Genomic DNA, 16690 nt, shown 5'->3' with positions numbered 1-16690 from the left:
TTAGGTACTTAGAAAGAAAAGAAGTATCTGAAAATATTGAATATTATTCTTCTCTATTCATTTAATTTAAGTCATATATATCCCTTTGTTGCGTTATAATTCTACTATAGATATAAACATTATAACGTTTTTGCAGCTGTATACAAAAGAATACATCACGTGATACATGTATTAAAAATTGAATAATCAGACTCTTGAAGCTTGCATTTTATATGCTTGTAGAAGTGTTTATGATTAGAAATTTGGGTTGTAGGTCTAAGGGGCTAACAACAGCTCTGAAAATACGCTGGAATTCGAGCTCAACGCAAAATAGACCTGAATTATTAAGTCTCTTACCTGGAAAAAGAACTATAAACAAGATTCTTTTCGACAATGATAGTAGACTATCATATAAGAAAGTTATACCTATATTGGATTCTGTGTATTCAAATATTGAAACACCGGAAAATATTATTTTACCAAAATACGTCAAGAGTAATGATTTAATGCTATGTAAACAAATACTTGCTTCCATAAGATCAACCACCAATTCAATAAATAAGAATTTGGTACTGCTTGAGAACGAATTAGTTGAACAAGCTGCAGAACTTGGTAATAACGATGCTATAACTATATTAGCATTTGAATCCATTGAAAATAAGGAAACTTCGAAAGAAGATTATAAGTATGCCAATACTTTGATTGATAATTTAACCAAATTGAAGCATCCATTAGTTTTCAAGATGGCTGGGGACCTAGCCTTCAAGAAAGGCTACCATAATCAGGCAGAGGTTTACTGGTTGCAGTTTATTGAGCTAGAGCTGAATACAATATTAGCAAGTCAAGTTTATGCAAACCTAGGTATTTATTACTTCAATTATTTGAAACCTAGACCCGATTTAACAAAAGCTGAATTATACTTGAAAAAGAGTATTAAATTTGGTGAATTGGACAAGTACACTATTCAAGCACATTATTACTTAGGTCAGTTATATTCTATGACGGATCCAATTTTATCAAAATATCATTTGGAGATATCAGCCAGTAAAGGATTGAAAGAGAGTTTCCCATCACTAGGCTTTTTGGAAATGAATATTTTTAAAAACTACTCTAAAAGTCTTGAATGGTTTAAGCTTGGAGTAGAGAGTAGTAATGATTTATCTTGTATGATAGGTCAGTTTGATTGTTTCATTAATTTGGAGAATCTCGTTCAAGCGGACGGAATATATAGAAACTTAGTTGCGGTCCATAACAAGATAAATGCAGCTAGAAATAGAAAGAATATTCCTAAGGATATGCAAAAAGCCATGGAAACAAATGAATCACTTTTAAATTTATTCTTTACTACTAGAAGTGGATCTATAAAGTCATTACCTAGTTACCATTTATAAACCTCTTTCTATATACTTGTACATAATTTCACGTAATCGAAGATTTTTGGTTAGTGTCGCTCATAATTTCAGAATTGTATTTATCTCTTAAACTAAGTGGCAGACTATTAGACCTCACTGGAGTTCTTTGCACACTTTCGTCATTACTTGCCATCTGGTCACAGGTACCATCTTGCTCGTTAAACCAATAGTGCTCACAAGTTTGAACGACATCGAATCTTTCATTTGGATCAACCACTAATAATGAACTGATCAAGTGCAATACGGAATCGTTGATATCATCCCAATAAGGTGAAAAAAATGCATATTTACCGGTTAGTATTTGTTCCCGCATATTTGGTGGCCCCAATTCATCGCTAAATGGAGGAAATCCACAAAGGCATACATATAATAAGACTCCACTCAGCCATAAGTCTACTTTCGTGGAATAGTTTCTCTTATTGCTCAATATCTCTGGTGCAACGTATGCTGGAGTTCCACACAACGTGTTCGTGAATTTTAGTTCACCAATAAATTTTGCAAGTCCAAAATCAGCTATTTTAACCTTTATGTCATATTCATTATCATCCCATGGCCCTGTTTTCTGTTGATGCTTTGATGTTCTTGGTGTAATATCAAGAAGTATATTCTCTGGTTTTATATCTCTATGGATAATACTATTTTCATGCAAGTATCTTAATCCTGATAGAAGTTGCTTGAAAATAGCTTTCGTTTCGTCTTGTCTTAATTTCAGTTTATTTATAATTCTTTGAAATAATTCTCCATTATTCATTTTTTCTAACACTAAGTACGATGTTACCGAGTATTGATTAATCGGTTCCACATAATGAGATATAAATCTTACTATGTTTGGATGATTTATAGACAATAATAAGCTCATCTCTTGTTGAAGTTTAGCATCATCGTTCTCGTTTCCTTGACCACTAGTTTTGTTAGGGTGGAAAATTTTGACAGCTACTACATCTCCCGTAGATCTATCCGTAGCTTCTTTAACTACAGCATAATGCCCTGAACCTAGTTGTTCACCTAGTATATAATCATCAAAAAATGACTTTGATTGTTGTGCTGTCGTATTTTTAATATCAAAAATGTACCGAAATATATATGATCCTCCCGTCTTTGCAAAATCTAGTTTGTCTCCACTTCTTAGTAGTATAGAGGAATCTTTTCCTATGATTTCATCATTCAAATAGGTACCGTTTGAACTTAGGTCATTTATGCATAAATATTCTCGATTATTGTTTATAGTCAATGTCAATTTACAATGCTTGGAAGAAACATCATTCCCATTAATCCTAACATCACATGAACTACTTCTTCCAATAAAGACATCTTCTGTTTTTCTAGGAATACTCATATGCTGCTGGCCAGGTTTAACATTATATAACCTTGCTATAGGTTTATAACCGAATGCTTGTCTTTTAAGTCCAGACAAACCTTCGTCAGAAATATAACCATTTTGCTAAATAAGTTAGAGATTATCCTATTAAACTGTTTCCTTAATCCAATTACTTACTCGTTTTCGAGATAACGACATTGTTGTTATATACTGTAATTGATTTTGTTTACAATTTTTCACTCTGTTATGTTACGCGATCTTGTAATCTGCCTACTGAATACATTAAAAATAAAATGTTCTATTTCTGACAGATCTATAAAATACGAAAAACCAAATCATTTATTTCATGATTGGATAAATGTTTCAATTCACCATCAAACTTCGACCTTAATTCTGGTATCTTATCATAATGATTTTTGTATAATTTTGCAGTTTGAGAATCAATCTTTAGCAAAAACTCTATTGACTCATTTACTTTTAGGTACTCTGTATTGTTAATATTTGAATAATCGTTCAATGACAGCAACAAAAGTAAAGAGTGCTTTAATTGGCTTATAATAAACTCAAAATCAATCTTCAATTGTTTAATGCCCGTAGCACTAAATTGATTATTTGTAATAATGAATTCACGCAAAACCACACATAATAATGTGACTATCATATTGGTGATCAAGTAGTAATCCAAATCTGATAGGCATTTTTCTAGGTAGCTCATATATATCGGAAGGTTATTAACTAGCAATGAAAGATCGGAAGAAGCTTCGAGATTATTACTGGCGCTAATATCCCACTGGCTGGAATTAACATAGCTCTTTAACGAATTTTTAATTTCTTTTCTAAAGAATTGTTCATAATTGTTCAAAATCTTTGATAAAAGTGTCTGGAAATCACTCATGGAATTATCAAATATTGTCAGGTCAAATGCATGGGTCTTATTACTGATGGATTTATAAGAATTCCAAAGTTGAATAAAGACAAGCTCCTCACTCCATTGTTCTAAATGATTGCTTATAAATTTCGTCAGGCAGTATAATTCAGTTAAAATTTCTAAACCTTTCAATCCGTTTTTCGTATTATTAGAGTCTGCACTTGTGTTATTGTCATTACCTAATCCACCTGGGATAAAGTTTAATACTAGCTTCAGGTTAAAAGAATCATTAAAGCTACGCAATAGCTGTTTCAATTTATCATGGTATAAATCAATTAGTTTTAATTGAATATTTGAAACATATTTTAGTTGATACTTAACAATGTTTAAAGTTTTGTGATGACTCGTTAAATTGTTAAAAAGTTTTGTTAAATTATAAGCTGAATACGTTGGTTTGAGAAGTCTTTCGTGAAACGTCTTAGATTCTTGTGAAGCTTGATAATCAAAATCTATTTTGAATGCTTTTTCTGACTGAATAATTTCAGTATTGAATCTCCCCGTGGCTAATTCGAATTCAAAATTCAACCAATTCAGAGCAGCCAAATCTTCATTATCTCCATGCAATAATATGTCGCCGGTTAAGCCCATCCATTTTTTCGAGGGTGCGATGGCAATGTCTTTCACGTATGGGTTGAATTTGTAAACATTCCTAAGTCTCTGGTCAAAGGATGATAATTCAAAAATTAAATGCGATAAAATCCTACCACTCTTTTCTCTATTTTCCTTTTGCTCCTCTAATTTTGCAATGTTTTCATTTATAGAGTCAATCATGTTGAACATTTTTTCCCTTACTGGATTCAATAATGTATTGATAATTTCATAGTCAATAATTCTAGGAAATGGTTTGATTGTATCCCCTATAGCCAATTTCAAGTACAGCATGTTCTCTGAAAGGAAGTTCTCTATGAAACTAAGAGCCCATTCGGGTTTAGAGAGCTTGTTTGTTTCTTTGTTGGCTGTATTGAAATGATAATTAAAACGTACAATGATCGGTTCTAAAAGTATATCAACTGCCCACCATGTTTCAGGATATTCAGGTGTGTTATTAATTGCTTGTAGCTCAAATAATTTAGACATATATGTATGTATTGACGCCACTTTTGCTTGTGGTATTGGATGTTTCTCGAATTTAGGCGCCAACCATTTAATCTCTTCAAGCGAATTTTTGAATTCGTCTTCAAGATTCTTTCTAAAATCATCAATTTTCTTATCTAACGCTTCAGATAATTGTTCGACCACTTTGACATTAATAGGTATAGTCTCATGTTCGCTGGCAAGTGATTGGAGACCATCCTTAGCCTGTAGTACCTTGGACAAGTCTTCTATCACAAGACTTTCAATTTCTGTCTCCAATAGTTTAGCCTTTTGCAAAAATGCCATCCCATGTTTCAATTCCAGTTTCCTCTTATATAACTGACGGGCATTATCAAACACTGCTAGATTTCCATATTGTTCACTTAATTCGCCTATTTGTGCCAATGCTTCGTCATCCGGTTTAGTTAATAACAAGTTTAGTCCTTCCAACACCTCCTCTACTCTTTTGTTCTTCTCTTCTTCATATCTTGTGGACACAATCGAGCCTGATCTTGAGTCGTCTGATACTTTGGCTCTTACTGCCTCATTTATCTTCAACTTAAGACTTTCAAGTTCGCTAATCTTATCATCAATATTCTCCAAATCTCTAATAGAAGTAAAATTAGCATTCATATACTCCATATCGTCCGTGTTTCTCAATAGCCGCTGCTTAATGGTATAAATATGATGGAAGCTTTAGGTACAGTGGTTAAATACATCAAACATTTACAGTTTATATACAAATATTTACATGTTCAGTACTATAATTCATATTTCTAGTTATTCTACTAATAAAAAATCACAAAAGATTTACCATCCTAATAGGGGATCAACATCAAAGCATATCACCCTATTTGCAATCCAATTGCTTCCCGTAATGTTGATATATATGTACTTCAATGCTTTATAGTGGTAAATTCAATGTGATTACATAATCCAAACCAAACCGCGAGTAAAAAAATTAACGGCGACGGTACTTTTCAAATCAATCAATAGTTAGCAAAGTATTCTTCGATAATTGACAGCATAGCAGTGAATCAAGAGAATAGGACAGCATAAGAAAATTAATCAAAGATGCAGGCCCCTGTTGTATATATGAATGCGTCCACAAAGAGAGAAACTGGACGTCAAGCACAAATCTCTAATATTACCGCCGCCAAAGCGGTTGCTGACATTATTAGAACATGCTTAGGACCAAAAGCAATGTTGAAAATGTTATTAGACCCTATGGGAGGTATAGTCTTAACTAATGATGGTCATGCTATTTTAAGAGAAATTGATGTGTCCCATCCAGCCGCAAAATCAATGATTGAATTAAGTAGAACACAAGATGAAGAAGTAGGAGATGGTACTACAACTGTTATTATTTTAGCGGGAGAAATCTTAGCACAAACCTTTCCATATATTGAGAAGAACATACATCCAGTGATCATTATCCAGGCTTTGAAACAGGCGTTGAGCGATGCCTTAGAAATCATTCACAGCGTGTCTGTCCCAGTTGATATCGAAAACGAAGAGGCAATGATTAAGTTGATCAGAGCATCAATCGGAACCAAGTACGTTAACCAATGGTCACAGAAAATGTGTGAATTATCGTTGAAGGCAGTGAAAACTGTGCGTGTTCAAAAGGGTGATTACAAAGAAATTGATACCAAGAGATATGTCAGAATTGAAAAGTTACCAGGTGGAGAAGTCACCGATAGTGAGGTGTTAGATGGTATTTTATTGAATAAAGATGTCACCCACCCAAAGATGAAAAGACGTATCGAAAACCCAAGAATTATATTATTGGATTGTCCATTAGAATACAAAAAGGGTGAATCACAAACTAATATCGAAATTACAAAGGAAGAAGACTGGAATAGAATTTTGCAGATTGAAGAAGAACAAGTCAAGCTCATCTGTGATCAATTATTACAACTCAAGCCAGATTTGGTGTTGACTGAAAAGGGTGTAAGTGATTTGGCCCAACACTATTTATTAAAGGGTGGGGTTACTGCATTAAGAAGAGTTAAAAAATCTGATAATAATAGAATTGCCCGTGCTTGTGGTGCTACAATTGTTAATAGAATCGAAGACTTGAAGGAATCAGATGTTGGTACTAGATGTGGTTTATTCAATGTCGAATTAATCGGTGATGAGTACTTCACATACTTGGTCAAATGTAAAGATCCTCAAGCCTGTACCATTTTATTAAGAGGTCCATCGAAGGATATTTTGAACGAAATTGAAAGAAACTTGCATGATGCTATGGCGGTTGCCAGAAATGTGATGTTCGAGCCTTCGTTGTCTCCAGGTGGTGGTGCAACAGAAATGGCTGTGAGTGTTAAATTGTCCGAAAAAGCAAAGAAGATTGAGGGAGTTGCTCAATGGCCTTATCAGGCCGTCGCTGACGCTTTTGAGGTTATTCCAAGAACTTTAATCCAAAACTGTGGTGCCAATCCTATCAGAATCTTATCACAATTAAGAGCTAAACACGCCAAGGGTGAACACACATTTGGTATTGATGGTGATTTAGGTAAGGTTGTCGATATGAACGATTACGGTATCTGGGAACCGGAAGTTATCAAGCAACAATCTATCAAAACTGGTATTGAAAGTGCTTGTTTATTATTGAGGGTTGATGATATCGTTAGTGGAGTTCGCCAACAACAATAGAAAATTTACTAGACTATCTACATTGTTTCTCTTCTAATATTATATAAAATTATTGTAGTTATATCCTATAGTCTTTAATGCAACACTCTATATCCAAATGAATATAAATAAATCACGTGAAATAAATCCTTCTAGAAATCGTCGATGTTTACATATTTCCTAATTTGGCATGCAGTATGATTCAAACGTCTAGCAGGTTTAGTTCGCTAGCAAATATAGAAATATTCATCCTTTAGTAAATCATTTCTAGCCGCATAAGTATAGAACTGTAACACATTTTTGGACGAGGCTTTCTTCAGTAAAAAAAAGTGTTAGCTCTAAGGGAAAGTGGTTTAATTATATTTATTATTGCAGGCATCACAGCATTCATTTTAGACTTGAAGAAATACTACTGGTAAACCATAGTAACTGTAAAAGCAAATCACAACTTTCACAGTCTGCATATCTTTAAGTTTCATCAAACATACAATACCAATAATAGCCGTTGATGTCTATTCCACCCTTACCGTTTAAGGTTAAAACCAAGATCTCATGGGCTGGTGAAGAAGACGGGGACTTGGGATTCATTGAAAATGAAATTGTCGAAGTTTACTCAGTCGTAGATGATAGTTGGTGGAATGGGAAATTGAGAAGAAACGGTGCTGAGGGTATATTCCCTAAAGCGTATGTGGAGATCATAGAGGACAAATTGGGACACAATTCGTCTTCTACATCTCTTGTTAATACCCCTACAAAACCGAACACCCCATTGAAGCAGAAGACACCCATACAGGACCATGAATACGACGTGAGATATAGATCAAGCAAAAGTAATACTCCTGTAAAAGCTAATTATTCTGCAAGATATCTGCCAAACAGATCACAATGTGTTACAAAAGCAGACATGTCGTATGACTATGACGACGAAAATAATTATCATTATAACAGCAGTTATGATACTATTGAGTTTGGTAATGGAAATTTAAGAAGTAGTAACCCTAATCCTAGAAAGAGCAGATCGTCTTCGAAATTAATGTCATATACAAATCATCCAAAGAATAAACATATGCATTCTAGCCATTCCCAAGAAGATTTAGTGTTGCAAAGAGAAAAAGAAATAGAAAAATTTAAAATATTACAGCAACAGCAACACTATCATATTAAAAAGATTCAACAATTGGAACTGCAAGACAACTATAGGAATTCAATTGCAATCTCACCAGACATTTATCACACATCACCCTCATCGAAGCCTAGAGTGAAACAATTCAAGCCTAGGCCACAGTCGCAGGTTTTTCAAACACCCGCTCCTGTTTTGAACGGCGGTAACTTTTCAAGTCTGGCATTAGTAAGTAAGGAAAGTCCACAGAATGGTAAATTTATATCTCCGAAAAATGGTAAGAATAATCTTCAATTGTTCAATAATCATACGATTGAAAGTTTCTCACCGGAAGTATCTCCAAAACCTCAAAAATATGTTCAAAATAAATATGTTGAAGATTGCTATGAAACACCTCAAAAGGCTAATATTTCGGTTGAGGACAATTATGATGAAATCGCATATAAGAGGCAGCAATTGGAATTAGAATTACAACAATTGAAAGAATTGGAAAAGTCCAAACAACAGCAAATGAAAAAAAATTCTTACCCAAATGTGAAAGGTTCTCCTTATCGCTCAAAAGCTATACAAGGTGATGGGGTTTATGATAATTCAATGACTTCTAGCTATGTGAGCGAAGATTTATTATCATCAAAAAAGAACTATCAATCTAAAGATGACTTGGGTAGAAAGCTAACAAAACTTAATACTGATGAAGGTTTAGTTGATGAATATGATAAAGAGGACGAGGATGAAGAATTTGGGTCGCCACCTCCACCACCACCTCCTAAATATGTTAAATCAAGAAAACCGGTACAAGAATCGTACCATATTTCACAACCGAATGAAGAGAGAGGTATGCAACAAAGTCAAATGAGAGATAGTTATGTCAGGAATGTTCCTTACGATGCAGACGATTTTAGATTTTCAGGAAATAGTCAAAACAGAATTCAGTTAAGTGACGAGGAAATGCTTAGATTGTCACAATTACACCATGAAGAGTTAAAAAACTCGACTAAATCTTTACAAAGTGATGTTTTGAACTTGTCTGAATTAAGTGCCACTAGTGCAGGGTCCTTTATTAGGCATAAGTATGATAAAGAGTTGCGGTATCAACAAGAATTAAAAATGAAGAATTTATCTATCCACGATAATAATGATGATGAAAACAATGTTGAACTTAATGGGGAACTAAAGGATATTAATAACAAGCAACTAATAGATTCCATATTTCAAGATAAAAAGTCAAGACATCCAAACATTTTCAAAAAATTCTTGCAAAAACGAAAGGAAGACGAGATTATGAATCCTATAGAACAAAGGTTTCAAAACGAAGAGTCGATTGATTGGGCGACCTTGAAAATGGATTTGAATAGAATGAATTCGTTAACTTCCCAAGATAAACAATTAAGAACACGAAGAATTGTTAGAGAAGAGGGATCATTGATTGTTAAGCCATTAGACTATATATCTGAGATTAATACGAACGAAACAATCGGAGATATGGATTCTCCATCCAGTCTTGACATTTCAGATATTCCATTCAAAAAGATTGATTCTTTCATAGAAAAATATGAAATATCAAGCGACCTTAATGAATTAATATCTGATATCAGTGTTAAATTTAATTCATCAAAGCTTAATCAGGTTAGATGCTTACTACTTCATTTATGTAAGTTTCACATTATTGAGGAGCCTGGTAAAATTCTGCAAATTAAACCCAAGTTAAATAAAGTCTTGTATAAAGGTGAAGCTTCAGTTTATCAGTTGAACTACATATTCAAAAAGCTTCTCGATGCGTTGAGAATTCCATCTGAAATTGTGTTAGGTTTTTGGAAAAAGCCTAATGAATTTTATCATAATGAACAATACGTCGTCAATCATTGTTGGTTATCAATTTTAATCGATAACCAATTTCATATTATAGATATCTATTGTTTTCAAAATGGATCTGTCTGTAATATTCGTGAAGATGGGAAAGGGTTTAACGAGTATTATTTCATGACTGAACCATTAAATTTAGTATCTACACACATACCATCTATTATTGATTTACAGCATGTGGTTCCACCAATTGACCAGAGTATTGCATTTTACTTGCCAAGGAACTATTCTGGTTTTTATAAGAACAGATTACGTTATAGGAACTTCAATAATGCCTTAACAAGACTAAAGGACCTAGAATTTTTCGAGCTAGAATTAGAAGTTCCATCCGATGTTGAACTATTTACCTTGGTCAAAACTGCAAAGGTTACGACCAATGAGTTAAGTTTATGCCAGATATTCTGGTCTAACTCTAAGAGAATTGCTAAGATCAAGGCCCTTTTACCCGAAAAAGAATCAATTGGTGTGTTGCAAATATTCGCTGGGGAAAAAGGTTTACAAAAGCATTTCGATAATGTTCACGAGTTATCCATTGTTATTCCATTATATCACACAGGCATTTATAAACCAAGTAAATTTGTGCCAAGGTATCCTACTGTTCAGAGCCAGAATAACGATCTATATATTAAACAACCTCAAACAAGCAAAATTGTTGTAAAGAATGCTTATAATTTCGAAATTTGGCAATATCCATCAGGAGGAATCAACAGTCTTAGCAACTTGGTAAATCAAGATTTTAAGATTGTCATCGAATCTCCTTCCGGTAAGTACTTCAAGTTAAACAAATCTGATCCTACAAAACCATTTGGAGCTTATGAAAGCAATGTAAAGTGTCAAGAAGTTGGTCTCTATAGGGGACTAGTCATAGGTGATAGTGGGAACAGCTGGTACGTCTTTGCCCAATGGGATTGTGTAATGGGCACTGTAACTAATTGATTTCCTGCATTTGTTATTTTTACATACCTTAAATTTATTCCATTTATTCAGTCTGTTTTATGGTGAACTTTATTCACATCATTGCTTGATTATTAATAACATAATTTTTGCATATATCAAGCGCCTTGAACCCCTTTTTATGTTTTTTTTTAAATTGATTTTTATACTTTATACATGTTTTTTGCATTAACTGTATCGATTACATCACGTGATAATTTCAAAAGTATATATCAACTCTTTTCACTTATAGTTAGCCTACAAATGCTTTTAATTTAAGTATAATGGCATCGAAAGTAGCTACAACGGCGAAGACAAGTGTGTCATCTCCTTCTATTGTTCCTTTAAACTACTCGAAAGACCGCAAGGTTGGTGAAGGTACCTATGCGGTTGTTTATTTGGGTAATCAAATATCTACTAAACGTAAAATTGCAATAAAAGAAATAAAGACAGGGCTATTTAAGGATGGTCTTGATATGTCTGCTATAAGGGAAGTAAAATACTTACAAGAATTAAGACACCCTAATGTGATAGAATTGGTAGATGTGTTCCTGACAACAAATAACCTCAACTTGGTGTTAGAATTTTTGCCTTGTGATTTAGAAGTATTAATAAAAGATACATCTATTGTATTCAAACCATCTGATATAAAATCATGGTTACTAATGACTTTAAGAGGTATTCATCATTGTCATAGAAACTTTATATTACATCGAGATTTAAAACCGAATAATTTGTTATTAGCACCAGATGGTGAATTAAAGATAGCAGATTTTGGGTTGGCAAGATCGTTGGGAAATGCAGACGAATTACTAACGTCGAATGTTGTTACTAGATGGTATAGAGCACCAGAATTATTGTTTGGTGCTAGGCATTACACAGTTGCAGTTGACATTTGGTCTATAGGAATAATATTTGCAGAACTAATGTTGCGTACTCCATACTTACCAGGAAAAGATGATATTGATCAAATAGACGTAACTTTCAGAGCTTTAGGTACACCTACAGAACAAATATGGCCGAACGTTTCTAATTTGCCATTATACAATGCTTTACATATTTACCCACCCCCATCAAGACAAGAATTAAGAAATAGATTTAGTGCTGCCACAGAAAAAGCTTTGGACTTGCTAATTCTTATGACTCAATTGGATCCTAACAGAAGATGTGACCTGACGCAAGCGTTGTTGCATGAGTACTTTCTTGAATTCCCAAGAGCAACGGACCCACTGCAGTTACCTAAGAAAAGTAACGGTAAAGAGGAAGATTCAGAACCTGAAAATAAGAAAAGGAAAATATAGTAGTTATAGAATGTATCTCTATTATTATTTATAATAAATATTTTTAACATATTCAGCTATAGCCCAGGATGATGTTAAACCAGGACTCTCAATTCCCAATAAATTGACAAATCCAGGAAAATCATCTTCTTCTCGAATAATGAAATCAGAAAATCTTCGATAGTTCTCTGTCTTAGAAACGATCTTAGGCCTAACTCCAGTGTAGGTAGGCTGTATATCACCTATTTCAATACTAGGAAAATACTGCCTAATAGCTTTTACTGCCTCATTAATGTTTTTAGAAGTTGCTGAATAGTCTATTTCGGAAGCACTCTTTATGTCAAGCCATTCCAAATCAGGACCAAATCTCAACTGTCCACCTAAATCAAATGTCAAATGAGTTCCTAACGAAGAGGCATTAGGATTTGGACATGGATATATCAATTTTTCAGTGATTTTGCTTGATTTTATTGGGGTTGCTGGTTGGTAGCCATAATAGGTCCCTTTAGCAAAGTAGCTGTTTAGTTGCCTATCTTCAGGCAATAATAAATTGGAAACTTCTTGAGCATAAAGTCCTGCAGAATTAACTAAGTTATCAGTAGTAACTTCAAATTCACTTCCAGACTCCTTTTCTTTCAATCTGAGACAATAATTTGGGATAGATCTGTTATATTCTATGTCGATTAATTGTGTATTAAGACCAATGGTTCCCTCATTATTCTCAAATTGAGTTTGGAAATACAATACCAAGTCATGGGCAGATATAATACCCGTAGTTGGTGATTCAAGGATCCCTGCACTAGCCCTTATTAATGGAAATTTTTTCTTTGCCGATTCAGGTGAAATCAATTCAGTTGGAACTTCTAGTTCTTTTGCATTTTGCTGCAACTTTTCTAAATATTCGCCTTCTGCCTCATCTTGCGCTACGACCCATTTCCCACACTTTGATAAAGGAACCTGAACCGAATTAAACTTCCCTGTCTCATAAGCTTCGTATAGCTTGTTTTTACCTTTGATGCACAACTCGGCCTTCAAGCTGCCCTTGGGGAAATAAAGCCCTGCATGAATCACTTCTGAGTTTCTAGATGTAGTTTCTGTACCTAAACTTTGGTGCTGCTCAACCAAAAGGACATTGTTGCCTTCTATAGCCTGCAATTCAGACCCCACGGCTGTTCCTACGACCCCACCTCCTATGACAACATGAGAGAAATCAGATGTCCTAATCCCACTACTGTGGAATTCCTTTATTTGATTTCTACCTATTCTACCCACAAATTGAGTAACATGTCTCGTGCAACTCTTCAACATACCTGAAAAATACCAATCCTACTTCAAAATTTTTCGAATCAAGATCTCGGGCTATTTCTTTATTGTTACATCTTTTGATAGAGTGTGCATATATTTATTTAGAATTTTTCATGATTATGACGACACCGTTATCGCCACATTTTGACCCGGCCGGTCAAGCCATTGAGTTATTATATTTACTTCGATCTCGCAGTATGTGATATGTCTAATCAATGAAACACTAAAACACTAGTTCTATTGTTATGCTATGAGTGCAGAATGACCATTATAACTGATTATAAATTCCAATAAAAACCATTCTGATGAATCCAAGGTTGTATAGTGTAGTGGTTATCACTTTCGGTTTTGATCCGGACAACCCCGGTTCGAATCCGGGTACGACCTTTTTTTTTTTGACGTGAGTTCGACTCTTCTGCGTGCCTAAATGTACGGCTACCGTGATTAGCTTGATAACGAAACACACGTGGGCCATATATTAGACATAATTAAAATTAGACTCCTTCATTCATATATATATATAATCAAATTTTGCATTATTTGACTTGTTCGTTTCTATTTAACCGAGAAATTTCAGCGCTTCAACCAATTGTTTATTGAAGTGATAGACAAGTATGAAGTTTGGTGAACATCTTAGAAACGCTTTAATTAAGAATTATAGTTTCTACTATATTGCATACGATGAATTGAAACATCAGTTGAAAAGTAATTTGAAAAATAATGATTTCAAGTGGACCAATGACTTTGAAGAAGAATTCTTAGCGGCACTTGAAGTTGAGTTAGATAAGGTTTACTCTTTTACCAAGGTCAAGAACACAGAAGTTAATAGAAGGATCAAGGAGCTGGAAAAGTATGTGTATGAGGTTGTAGAAGCATTGCAGAATGCCCAAAATCCAAATCAACCTCAAGAGCAAGATTTCGAGGATTTGGAAAGCGAATTGTCTGATATCATTGCAGATGTACACGATTTAGCTAAGTTTACCAGATTAAACTACACTGGATTTCAAAAAATCTTGAAAAAACATGATAAGACCACCAAATTCACGTTGAGACCAATTTTCCAAGTTAGATTAAACGCTAAACCATTTTACAAGGATAATTATGATAATTTGATTGTTAAGTTATCCAAGTTGTACGACTTAGTGAGAACAAGGGGAAACCCAGTAAAGGGTGATTCATCTGCTGGGGGCAGCCAACAAAACTTCGTGAGACAAACCACAAAGTATTGGGTTCACCCAGATAATATCACTGAATTGAAGTTAGTCATTTTAAAGCATTTACCTGTCTTAGTCTTTAACGCCGACAAGGAATTCGAACCTGAAGACAGTGCCATTACTTCCATCTACTTCGATAACAAAAATATGGATTTGTATTATGGTAGATTAAGAAAAGACGAAGGTGCAGAAGCTATCAGATTGAGATGGTATGGGGGTATGAAATCGGAGCAAATTTTCGTTGAAAGAAAAACTCACAGAGAAGATTGGACCGGTGAAAAATCTGTCAAGGCCAGATTTGTATTAAAGGAGAAGAAAGTGAATGAATTCTTAAAGGGTAAGTTGACTGCCTCTCAGGCTTTTGAAAAAATGAGAAAGGACGGAAAGAAGTCGACTAAGGAGATAGACAACTTAGAGAACTTGGCGAAAGAAGTTCAATATCGGGTTATAAAAGACAAAATGAGACCAGTTATGAGGTCATTTTATAATAGAACTGCTTTCCAATTACCAGGTGATGCCAGAGTTCGTATTTCTTTAGATACTGAATTATCAATGGTCAGAGAAGATAATTTTGATGGCCATGATAGAACTAACGGCAACTGGAGAAGGACTGATATCGGTGTTGATTATCCATTCCCACAATTACAAGAGAAGGATATTTGCCGTTTCCCTTATGCAGTTTTGGAAGTGAAATTGCAAACTCAATTGGGTCAAGAACCACCTGCTTGGGTTAAAGATTTAGTCACAAGTCACCTTGTAGAAGCCGTACCTAAATTCTCCAAGTTTATCCATGGGGGTGCGTCATTATTACCTGACTATGTGAATTTGTTACCATTTTGGTTGCCACAAATGGATGTTGATATACGAAAGCCAAAGATACAAGAATTTGGTATTAATAGACAAAATCAACAGAGAGCTAAGTCTTCATCTTCAGGAGGTGAATTGGATGAAGAAGAATTATTAGTTAATGATGGGTTTTCACCTAGTTATGGTGCGGTCCATTTTTCTAATGATATTAACCCGTTAGAAGAAGATTTGGATGAATCTACTCCATTACTTTTACCTTCGAGTTACGCTTTGAGAGAATCTGAAAGCCCAGTCATGAATTTCTTGACGGACATGTATGGTAAATTTTTGCATTATTTTAATGATGATAGATCGTTCACAGTTAAACCAGGCACTAATTTCGATTTAAATAAGACTTTTGCCGATAAAATTCCAAAAGATAAGAAGATAGCAATTCCAATAAGAATTGAACCAAAGGTTTATTTTGCGACTGAAAGAACCTATTTGCATTGGTTATCTATTGGTATGATTTTGGGAGCCACTGCTATGGCCTTACTTAATTATGGTAGAAAGAGTTCTTTAACTGCATCAATCGGTTTCTTCATTAGTGCCTTATTTGTTTTATCCTATTCCACTTACAAATATGTTTGGAGAGTTCTTATGATTAGAGAAAAGAAACCGGTCGATTATGCTGATAAATTTGGGCCTAATATGATTTGTGGTTTAATTGCAGCTGCTACCTTTACAACTTTTGTTTTCAAGTTCTTTGAAACTTGAATTTATTTACCATTAATTTATATTTATTTCAACCTTAATCTCTACTGTATCATTCAATATTTAA

The 16690-nt window shown here is 34.2% G+C and overlaps 8 protein-coding genes across 8 annotated transcripts; 5 read left to right on the top strand and 3 right to left on the bottom strand.

Annotated features, from left to right (window-relative positions):
• Positions 1–230: 230 nt before the first annotated feature.
• AC631_02284 (uncharacterized protein) lies at positions 231–1370 on the top strand (the record flags this gene model as incomplete). The annotated part of the gene is made up of 1 exon (XM_015611114.1): positions 231–1370. The coding sequence occupies one exon, from the start codon at positions 231–233 to the stop codon at positions 1368–1370; it is 1140 nt and encodes a 379-aa protein (XP_015468095.1).
• Positions 1371–1398: 28 nt separating this feature from the next.
• Positions 1399–2727, bottom strand: DUN1 (serine/threonine protein kinase; the record flags this gene model as incomplete). Its single annotated transcript, XM_015611113.1, has 1 exon — positions 1399–2727. One exon carries the CDS (start codon positions 2725–2727, stop codon positions 1399–1401), a length of 1329 nt encoding a protein of 442 aa, XP_015468094.1.
• A 295-nt stretch (positions 2728–3022) lies between these two features.
• TIP20 (Tip20p) lies at positions 3023–5344 on the bottom strand (the record flags this gene model as incomplete). Its single annotated transcript, XM_015611112.1, has 1 exon — positions 3023–5344. One exon carries the CDS (start codon positions 5342–5344, stop codon positions 3023–3025), a length of 2322 nt encoding a protein of 773 aa, XP_015468093.1.
• A 441-nt stretch (positions 5345–5785) lies between these two features.
• Positions 5786–7369, top strand: CCT3 (chaperonin-containing T-complex subunit; the record flags this gene model as incomplete). Its single annotated transcript, XM_015611111.1, has 1 exon — positions 5786–7369. The coding sequence occupies one exon, from the start codon at positions 5786–5788 to the stop codon at positions 7367–7369; it is 1584 nt and encodes a 527-aa protein (XP_015468092.1).
• Positions 7370–7856: 487 nt separating this feature from the next.
• On the top strand, positions 7857–11267 carry AC631_02280 (uncharacterized protein; the record flags this gene model as incomplete). The annotated part of the gene is made up of 1 exon (XM_015611110.1): positions 7857–11267. The coding sequence occupies one exon, from the start codon at positions 7857–7859 to the stop codon at positions 11265–11267; it is 3411 nt and encodes a 1136-aa protein (XP_015468091.1).
• A 281-nt stretch (positions 11268–11548) lies between these two features.
• Positions 11549–12565, top strand: AC631_02279 (TFIIH complex serine/threonine-protein kinase subunit; the record flags this gene model as incomplete). Its single annotated transcript, XM_015611109.1, has 1 exon — positions 11549–12565. The coding sequence occupies one exon, from the start codon at positions 11549–11551 to the stop codon at positions 12563–12565; it is 1017 nt and encodes a 338-aa protein (XP_015468090.1).
• A 24-nt stretch (positions 12566–12589) lies between these two features.
• On the bottom strand, positions 12590–13852 carry AC631_02278 (uncharacterized protein; the record flags this gene model as incomplete). Its single annotated transcript, XM_015611108.1, has 1 exon — positions 12590–13852. One exon carries the CDS (start codon positions 13850–13852, stop codon positions 12590–12592), a length of 1263 nt encoding a protein of 420 aa, XP_015468089.1.
• Positions 13853–14463: 611 nt separating this feature from the next.
• On the top strand, positions 14464–16626 carry VTC4 (Vtc4p; the record flags this gene model as incomplete). Its single annotated transcript, XM_015611107.1, has 1 exon — positions 14464–16626. The coding sequence occupies one exon, from the start codon at positions 14464–14466 to the stop codon at positions 16624–16626; it is 2163 nt and encodes a 720-aa protein (XP_015468088.1).
• Between the last annotated feature and the right edge of the window lie 64 nt (positions 16627–16690).

The sequence above is a fragment of the Debaryomyces fabryi genome, assembly GCF_001447935.2.
Source record: "Debaryomyces fabryi strain CBS 789 chromosome Unknown contig00038, whole genome shotgun sequence".
Taxonomy (NCBI): Eukaryota; Fungi; Ascomycota; class Pichiomycetes; order Serinales; family Debaryomycetaceae; genus Debaryomyces; species Debaryomyces fabryi.
This window is presented reverse-complemented; position numbering and strand designations above follow the sequence as displayed.